We start from the raw sequence: 11,055 nt of genomic DNA, 5'->3' as shown, positions 1-11,055 counted from the left end.
GGAACCTTTCCGTTCGTATTGACAACACATGTTTGTATTTAGAAACGGACCTCTGTAGGCGGCGGATGTGCGTTCATATTAATACATTCCGTTATAGACGGAAGTACGTTCATAGTACGTATGTTTACTTAGTTGGTAATATGCGTGTGGATTGAGAATTTACTGTATATAAAGACCAGTGGACCCCTTCAAGGTCGAGCATGCTTGTCTCGGAAGGGATCTGTTGCGTCTTTGACGTAGCACGTTATGTACAGTATTTAGGAATAGCCAATAATTGCAAAATCGTAAATAGATCTAGGTATCATTTATCATACTATACCAGTGTGTGTATACCTAGTGATAAATTACGTCATATATGCTACGTCGGAAGACTTAAATCAAGGATAACTTTTCTTTTACGGCACCATTTTACTGAATAAAACAAATTTAGATCTCGAGCAGTCATTGCCGCTTAAAGAGCCCCGCCTTCGTTTTACTGCCGAAGTTTGATAAGGTGATAAGTTTCATCAAACACTTCGATAAACCTGTTTCCAAAATAATGTTTTCACAGTGCTCCGTCAGACGTATTATGAAAAGGTTTTTCGCCGCGAAGTGTTTTAAGAAACTAAACTCTCAAACTCTGGTAAAAGTCCGAAGGTGGGGGGCGTAAAATGGTCAAGACATAGTAAAGTTATCTTTGTTTAAAGCCTTCATTCGAAGCAAGATATTGCCTTCCGACGTAGCATTTACATCATGATACGCAATTTACCACGTGGTATACACACACTGTATACTAAAAGAAAAAAAGGTTTAGCAAATTAAGTTTGTATTTACCACCATGTACGTCATTTCTATGCTTAATTGAATAACAAATAAACTCAGGTACAAACCACTAGATCCATTTATTATCACTTTATTATGAAACAAAAACAGCAGTTAATCAACGTTATTTATGACGCCAAGTCCAATATATATAAAGAGTACAGATAAAAAAACACAGCATAGTCAGTATCGGATCTGACCTTTGTTATCAGCGTGTACAGTGATGCGCCCGAGTAAGTCCCATGGTGTGTTAAATGGGGGAAAGGTCTGGAGATTTGGCAGGCCGTTCAAGAATAGCGACGTTGTTCGTGTGAAGGACATCCTGTGTGTATCTAGCAGTATGTGGACGGGCATTATCTTGCTGAAACAGCGCCTCGTGACCTGGACGCAGAACTGGCATCACCATGGGCTCAACGATTTCATTACAATATTGCACTGCATTGACATTTCCAGCAATGACACCCAGATCATAATTCCACCACCTCCGTAAGGATCACGTTGATGAATTCTTGCCAATACGACACTTGTAAGCCTACTGATGACTTTACGTTAAAGCATAACAACGTAAGGACGACTATCATGAATCGGTAAGCCACGCGCAGCCTATGACGGATGGTTCTATGGTAAACCCTCGTACCAGTTGCCTTTCTGAGGTGACCAGCTAACCTTCTGCTTAACACTTACCGGTTACGTCTTGACGCCATATCGATATACCGGTCTTCTCTCGGCGTTGCTTTACTTGGACTGCCGGAACGTTGTCTGTCCTAGACGTTTCCGGACAACTGATACCGAACTCTCAGACGACTGAAGGTATATTCGCATACACGAAAGGGTCTTGCCACATCTCTATCACTCATACCGGCGGTAATCATTTCTAAGGTTATGCGACGTTGTTCTAACGTCATTCCTGGTCAACGTTTATTGTTTAATGTTTGTGTAATACTTCGGTTTATATGGTTTTGGTATACATGAGACAGGAAATGTTTGGTTTTAACCCTTTGTACTTTACCGGTTTCGTCGCGGCTTCACGTGCTACTTGTTTGGAAATAAGTAGACGTTTCAAACTTACAAATTTACCGAAACATATGAAATTAACTAAAAATCTGTTTTCTGTGTCGTACAGAATAGTATAAATACATTGTTTTGCTATATAAATAAAAATATTCACGTCCTGCATATTAGCCAAATCGCCGAGATTGGCTCTTCGGACATATATTTGCTTTTATTATATTTTGGGATATTTAAATCAAATGACATTTCAGGAAGTAATTCTGAAAATTTCAGTCACTTCTATTGCGTAATATACGCGTTTACAAGTCAGACCTTGCATTGCGTATTTTGAATACTTATTTTGACGTAATTTATTTGACGTCATTACGAAATTACATTATTCAAATGACGAGCAAAATTAACGAAGTCAAACTACCTCGGACTGAAACCCGTGGTTGCTATGGAAACATGAGTAACCCTATGTTCATTAATCGTCGAAAAAAGGATGCACCAAAACAGTTTGGGGGAGACCATTTTGTCACGTGACACACAAATGGAAACGTATACACAGGAAGTAGGGCAAAATAACACAAATCAGATAAGTTATTTGCACATATATCTACGTTATAAACTCACTCCTAAATTTCGAGACCTATCCTAACAACTGCACCAATTCATAAGCTTCCCGAAAATGTGTCTTTCAGAATATTTTACTTTGTGAGAAAAACAATATTTTCTAAACACGGCATGTCAACGTACACACTTTTGACCAATTGTTAATGAAAAAGTATCAAAATACCGTACACATTCGTTGCTAGTGATTTGAATTGGCCTTCTCGATGTCAAAGAAGGTTCTACTATTTCTAGATGCTTTTAATTGAAAACCATGTTTTGCCTTTCGTCTGGAGCTACAGTATGTGTTTGAATACCAATCGCTTAATCTGCAGGCGTTAACAACAGCCATGAGCAACAGACGTGGTCGAGTTCCCTACCATCAACCTGACCTACAGGGAGCAGCTCGATATATTCCCGCTTCAGGTGTTGCGCACTGACTTCCACAGGCACTGAACAAGAGTCATCAGCGCAAACACTGTCGGCCGCGTCACGAACTGCTCTCAATCGGGATATCTCTGGATTGGATTAAGCCACAATTTACATTGACAGGAGCTATGAATAAGAACACACACGCATTTCAGAAATATATTATACTTTTATTAAGACAAATGAACATGCATATTAAAATGAAAACAATAATAATTGTAATCTAGAGCAATAATACATGTACAAGAATTGGCTTCGTAATTGGAATATACAAACGCATGTAAATGGAAAGTCAATAATTATGTCCATAATGGTCAATATAATACTAGTCGTGTGTATACGGGAATATATATATAATCAAATCATACATTGACATGGTATTGACCAACATTCAATATCTGGAAAACTAATTACACAGCTGCATGTTACAATAGAATATATATGTACAAATGTCAGCATCACATACATGTACATACACATGTCAGCAACACATACATGTACATACACATGACAGCAACACATACATGTGCATACACATGGCAGCAACACATACATGTACATACACATGGCAGCAACATGTACATGTACATACACATGACAGCAACACATACATGTACATACACATGGCAGCAACACGTACATGTACATACACATGGCAGCAACACATACATGTTCATACACATGGCAGCAACACATACATGTACATACACATGACAGCATCACATACATGTACATACACATGGCAGCAACACATACATGTACATACACATGGCAGCAACACATACATACACATGACAGCAACACAGACATGTACGTACACATGACAGCAACACATACATGTACATACACATGGCAGCAACACATACATGTACATACACATGACAGCAACACATACATGTACATACACATGACAGCAACACATACATGTACATACACATGACAGCAACACATACATGTACATACACATGACAGCAACACATACATGTACATACACATGGCAGCAACACATACATGTACATACACATGACAGCAACACATACATGTACATACACATGGCAGCAACACATACATGTACATACACATGACAGCAACACATACATGTTCATACACATGGCAGCAACACATACATGTACGTACACAAGACAGCAACACATACATGTGCATACACATGGCAGCAACACATACATGTACATACACATGGCAGCAACATGTACATACACATGACAGCAACACATACATGTACATACACATGGCAGCAACACGTACATGTACATACACATGGCAGCAACACATACATGTTCATACACATGGCAGCAACACATACATGTACATACACATGGCAGCAACACATACATGTACATACACATGGCAGCAACACACTTGCAAGCTTGGGCCTGATTGGATACATTTAAAATCTGAAACTCGCAAGTTAAAATAATAAAATACAATTCAATAAACATAATAAAGTAATAACAATGATGAATTGAGATGCAAGTTTATATCACAAGCATAAACAAGTTAAACATGAGTTATGTATATATTGCACATTTTGTGATAGGCCATAGCAAAACAATTACCCAACATGGTTTACACAGAAAAAAATGGACTGAAGATTTGGCCGTGTGATCTTCGCTGATGAGTAATATGCCTCTCATAACTGTTAAACTGCATTCAATCGGAGCACCTTGGCCATTTTCATTCAGAACAACTTTGGATGTGGACGGTTTACAAGCGCCCTTGAACATATTTTTTTATGAAAAGGGAGCTCAACAAATCTGGTATAATAATATATAATAATACAATGTCAGAATTCTTTACATTTAACTATGCTCAAAGTACCAGTAGATGGCGTTGTAATTCAGTTACAGTATACATCTGAAGCTGTGCTGCTTTGTTATTTTTTAGGCAAAATATTTGCCTGTCTGATACTTAACATAAAGTACAGACAGACACCACCTTTGTAGGCATCGCCGCTATTTTAATTTTAAGAACTACTTTTAGTAATGCACCGGGATACACCCGAGGCTCATCGTATGGTGGAGATGGCCGAGGTGTTCCAATTGAGCTGATTAATTCAACTAGTAAAGTGACTAGTGTGATTGTTAGGATTCATATTAATCATAGCGTGTTATGTTAACTGTTGAAAACAAAGAGTACTTTAGAACAAAGAGTATGTAAGGCTTCGAATTATAAACAATAAGCATCACTTTTTGTACTACCATCTGATTACCTAAAGTCAAATGTCAAATAAATGTATCACATTCAAGATCCTTATCTTGGTGGAGAAAAATTGAAGCCTTAAAAATGCAGTTGCAAAGCTTAACTGAATAATCAAACAGAAAAAAAAGAAGTGAAATGATGTCAGTATAGTCAGACACTATTTTATTCAACATAAAGATATCAGAAACTAAGGATATAATTTAATAATTAATTACAGCAGCCAACTGTATAAATCTGGGTAAAACTTGGTTTGGTTAAAGTTAGCCAAATTGTATGATATGATTGGTCAATAATTATTCAACAATTAATACTAACCAATCATATCATTTAAATATAAAAACTAGACTGAAGACTACTGCTGCCTCTGATTGTCTAAAACCTGGATAAACTGTCCATTGGTTATCTTTAGCCAGTTTGTGCATTTCTATGATTTGATTGGTTGGTAGTAATTAATGGATAAATATTGGCCAATCCATAAAGAATTTGGCTTACGTTGACAAAACCAAAGAGGTTACCAGTTTTATACACTTATCTGCAGACTGCCACATGACCACACATAAATAACAAGTCAAGTTTGATCATTTTTCTGTGACAGATCAAATTCAAAAGATACATGTTCTTGTGCCAGCATTGGAAGACATTTTAGAAAATAAATACAACACAATCTTATGTTTTAGAAAATAAATACAACACAATCTCATGTTTTAGAAAATAAATACAACACAAGCATTTTGACCAGTCCCAAGGCCTCAGGGACAAATATCCTACGGATATTTAAAAAAAAATATACCTCACAGGGTTGAATTTAATCAGTGAAGTATTCTGTAAGAAAGTGAATGAAATTTGATTGGAGTTTAAAATTTAAATGGTTTTACTTTGGATCACATATTTTTGTATGGATAACAATCAAATCACTGTGAGTCATTCCTTAATGATTTGTAACAAAAACATTACGCCATACTAGTATCATCAACCAAAACATCTCTTCAACAGTCAACCATAACATAATAAAACATTGGAGTCAATACCATCTTTAACAACAAAAATTAAGGTAAGAGAACAGTTCAGCATAAGCTTTAAGAGATTTTAGCCAGACTAAGCCACACATTACAATATATAGGCAGTGTTAAGTGGTACATATCATTGTTGTTGTCATTGTTAGCTATGGAAACACTCTACATTTGTATTAATATAATGACAGACTACAACGAACTAGGCTTAACAAATCTTACAGCAAGTTTGATCTATTTGTAACATAATTCCTTTTGCATGTTATGTATTCCAAAGCTTTCCCTTAAAAAACAAAACAAAGGTTGCAAAACATGACTTCTACCTTCAGGACTTGAACATGAAGCTACTCCACTAATACATGAAACTACATGACTTGTACATGAGCTAACGTTCCTGTAAATGTTACCATTGAATTTAAACTTGAACTTACGGCTTGCTGATATCGCATTAATGACTTTCCTCGTGTTACCGTACATGCCATCCTAAACGTGCACAATCAATGCATTCTACCATACACGTCATCCTAAACGTGCACAATCAACACATTATGCAGCATACCTGGATGATGTAGTGCACAATAGGAAGTGCATATGTACAAGTAGTGTAACATATCTTATAACTTTTTCAAACATACATGTAAACTACATAGATTTAACAAGATTACTCTGGTTCTACAAACTGGCAAAGTCCTCTTACCCAGATCTATGACTTGTAAACTACAACATTGAGCTAAAGCTGCTTACACTATTCTACCTAGAATGCTGCTATATTCTCCCTGAACACATATTGCACTTTGAATTGGACTGGACTACTTTTCTTTTTCTACAGTGGCGTATGCTGGTAGGCATGTAAGTTGGTCGAGATTCCAGTACTGATTTAATCAATACTTATCTAATACAAAATAATAAAACTAGATTTTAATAGTAAAAACTAATTAGAGGACTGGCAATCACTTTGTTCAGCTTAAAGTTCATTAATTGGAATATAAGTGGGTGACAGCAAATGCATATGCCATCATTGAATGTTATATTCAGCACATGGTGACATGTGGTGACTGTATAAATAAAGATTCGCAATGATCCCCATCAGAACTTTTCAACAAATCTGTGATAATCATCACAATTTGCTCACAAAAAATATAAGCTTGTAATAATTGATGCCTGGAATTATTCTGGTTTCCCTGCAGATCATATTTGTACCATTTTAATAGCCATAAGTTACTTCAGTTCAGTAATTGATCAGTTACATGAATTTCAATATTCTTACTATAACTTTTTATTTGTACCAGCATTGGAAGATCCTTATTGAAATTGAATCCAAAGTCATTTACATTTATTTTTTTTAAAGTACTTCTAACTGTTTTTGTTGCAAATGTCCGAGTAAAGCCAATCGTCTGAAGTTGAAAAAAGTTCTCAAACCTTATCATAAGAACCCCTGATATCTGTTAACTACCAACTAGTATTCAACCAAATATAAAAATGGTTTTCAATGGTATAAAGTACTCCGTACACACGACACAAATACACATGGTCCCTACACAATCTACAAATGTTACTATTACAATAATTGTAGATAATTAAACAAGTTCTTATTCGTTGCAACATATGAGATACCATAGTAAACGACTCCATGTATTTAATTAACAAAAAATTGCCTGAGAACTGGTTAAGTACCCTTCACCCGGAAACAGAGGCTTTTCTTGAATAACTCCATAAATACTGAATATTCACGATTGAAATTTCACTGGGATAAAGTCAATGCTCTAAATATAGGTATGAAAAGACTTTTAATGCATGTTTTTTATGAATGAATTCTCTTGCCAAATATACTGTGACATAAATAAATGACAAAGTAATAATCTGCCTACCGGTATTTGAGGAAATTGTAATTATAGAAAAAAATCTAAAAATATTTGTTCCAGACAGACAATATATTTTTGTTTGTATTAAATTAAACATGTTGCTACCGGTATGGTTTAACAGGTATTTCAGGGTGAAATGATTTCAATTTTGTTAAGTGGTAAAAAATCAATAATTCATCACTGAAGAAATATAACGCGTACTCGTGCAATTTTAATTTCCCTACTATGAAGCTAATAGAACACAAACTTTCATTTGTATGAAAACAATAATAATGGAATTGCTAAACAACAGCCAACAGGGTGGGTGAATAATCGATACTGGCAAACAAGTGGTCCCTAACCAGTAGGAATTATTCATCAATCAGGAAAAATATTCCATTCTCAATGTAAGCATCGCAAATATTACATTATTTTGGTAAGGCATTTTTATACATTGTTCATGGCTGTTTAACAATCAATATTGGCTGGATATTTTACATGCTGTAGAAAATGTAACAAATTCATTCCTTAATGGAAACTTTTTCAAAATAAATAAAAAATAAAAATATCATCATCAACAATAACAAAAATTATAGCTCAATATAATATTCACTAATTTATCTTAATCCGATACATTTTTTCTTAAAACAAAATGCCATATTAATTATGAGCTCTGTAAATACGCCATTTCCCAGTCCGTTTAAAAAGCCCTGTTTTATTGGCCAGCTATATTTGACCCGACTTCCGACCTCTAGGTTTGGCCTCATTGGAGTTGGGGTCAGTCTGGTAAGCCCTTTACAAAGCTGAGAGGGAGCAGGCCGCGTCTGTGAGGCTGGTTCTCTATCTCCCCTTCCTGTGAGATACAAATAGAAAAAATGGTAAACCTTTTTATCATTGTAATAATGTTGTTGTCTCATCATTTGTTATTCCACATAAATACATAAATATGAAGAATTAAAATCTTCTTTTTATAGGTTTTTTTAGAAGATATTAAGGAGATTCATTTTAAGGAAACACAGAAATTTACAGTGTTACACACAAATCTCCCCCTCTCAACAAAGCAAATATCTTCCCTACCAGAAGCAAATGTGTGCACGAAACAAAGGGAGGTCACCTACCATGAGCAAATGTTTACAAGAACCAAAGGGAGGTCACTCACCCACCACTCCTCCTCTTCTTCCCTCAGTAAAACAACTATCTCCCCTTCCCGGAAGGACAGTTCATCTTCGTTGTCAGCATCACAGTCAAATAGTGCCTCGCAACGCCGGTATCCTGGCTTTTTAGGCTGCAATGACATTTGAACATTATTTGTTGATGGCTTAACTTTAAACTTATTTATTTTATAATTGTAAAACAAGATACAATAGAGACAGGTACAATAAAATATTAATAACTCTTGTTGAAACGTTGTTGCTTAAGTGTGGACTTGTTTTGTCATTGCCACTCCACTTCATTAAATGTTGATAAAACTGAACGGCAGAATGTTGAGATAAGTGGCATCATCATGATTACTAATAAAATCCTCGTTCATTTATTAAACTTTGTAAACAAGAGTATCACAAGCAATTGCTCACACTCTACTAGATTTTCTGCTAATAAAAGTACATACAGTGACACATACTTGAGTTAGACTAAGAGTAACAACAACAACAGTGACACCAAGACTTTGACAATACCTCATGTTTATTGGTACAAAACTATGTCAAACATAGACCTATCAAGTGTGGTACCCAGCTATGTCAAACACAGACCTATCAAGTGTGGTACCCAGCTATGTCAAACACCGACCTATTGAGTCTGGTACCCAGCTATGTCAAACACAGACCTATCAAGTGTGAAACACAGCTATGTCAAACACAGACCTATTGAGTGTGATACACAGCTTTGTCAAACACAGACCTATCAAGTGTGATACACATCTATGTCAAACACAGACCTATCAAGTGTGATACACAGCTATGTCAAACACAGACCTATTGAGTGTGATACACATCTATGTCAAACACAGACCTATTGAGTGTGATACACATCTATGTCAAACACAGACCTATTGAGTGTGATACACATCTATGTCAAACACAGACCTATTGAGTGTGATACACATCTATGTCAAACACAGACCTATTGAGTGTGATACACAGCTATGTCAAACACAGACCTATTGAGTGTGATACACAGCTATGTCAAACACAGACCTATCAAGTGTGATACACATCTATGTCAAACACAGACCTATCAAGTGTGATACACATCTATGTCAAACACAGACCTATCAAGTGTGATACACAGCTATGTCAAACACAGACCTATTGAGTGTGCTACACTGATATGTCCAAACATAGACCTACTGAATGTTGTATACAGCTATGTCAAACACAGACCTATTAAGTGTGATACACTGATATGTCAAAACACAGACCTACTGAATGTTGTATAAAGCTATGTCAAACACAGACCTACTTAATGGGAACCAACTGTGTCAAAGTCCTACTGAATGTAGAACACAGATAGGTCAAACACAAACATACTTAATGTGGTACACAGCTATGTCAAACACTGACCTAGGGAATATGGCTCACAGCTATGTCAAACACAGATCTAGGGAATATGGCTCACAGCTATGTCAAACACAGATATGCCAAACATAGACCTACTGGATGTGAGCAACTGTTCTTCAAAAACATAGAGAATATCTTAAAAACAATACTTAAGAAGAGAGCCATGATGACCCTAAATCTCTCAAAGTAAAAGTGTTTAACCTTTGTAATCAATATAGCTTGATATTTGTTCTCAAATATGTACATATGATCCAAATCTTAAAACTGTAGCTTCAAAAATAAGAAAGTAGGTCAAAAGGTCACCTGGCAATGTCAATATTGATTGATTGTTTTCAAGCTATTCACATGCTCGAAATTTCTTAACAGAAACTTCAAAAATAAGAAAGGTTAAACATGTACAATAAAGGTAATCCAAGCACAACATTGATATTTGTTTTCAAAACTGTACACATGGTCAAAATGTTAAATTATTTCTGCACCTAAAAAAATAAAGAGAAAGTAGGACAAAAAGTCACAGTCAAGGTCATCCGTGGACAATATTTATATTTGTTTTCAAAACTCTACACATGGTCCAAATTTCATTGCTGTAGCTTC

The 11,055-nt window shown here is 35.7% G+C and overlaps 1 protein-coding gene across 3 annotated transcripts in view; it reads right to left on the bottom strand.

Annotated features, from left to right (window-relative positions):
* Window positions 1-2,977: 2,977 nt before the first annotated feature.
* Window positions 2,978-11,055, bottom strand: part of LOC128204210 (arfGAP with SH3 domain, ANK repeat and PH domain-containing protein-like) — a 48,694-nt gene continuing 40,616 nt past the window's right edge. For all 3 annotated transcript variants that reach the window (XM_052905594.1, XM_052905596.1, XM_052905595.1), the window contains 2 exons: window positions 9,063-9,188; window positions 2,978-8,756 (listed from right to left, as the gene is read on the bottom strand). In XM_052905594.1, coding sequence (XP_052761554.1) covers window positions 8,682-8,756; window positions 9,063-9,188 — 201 coding nt within the window. In that variant the 3' untranslated portion in view covers window positions 2,978-8,681. The remainder of the gene's footprint in view (window positions 8,757-9,062; window positions 9,189-11,055) is intronic.

Source organism: Mya arenaria, chromosome 10, assembly GCF_026914265.1.
Source record: "Mya arenaria isolate MELC-2E11 chromosome 10, ASM2691426v1".
Taxonomy (NCBI): domain Eukaryota; kingdom Metazoa; phylum Mollusca; class Bivalvia; order Myida; family Myidae; genus Mya; species Mya arenaria.
This window is presented reverse-complemented; position numbering and strand designations above follow the sequence as displayed.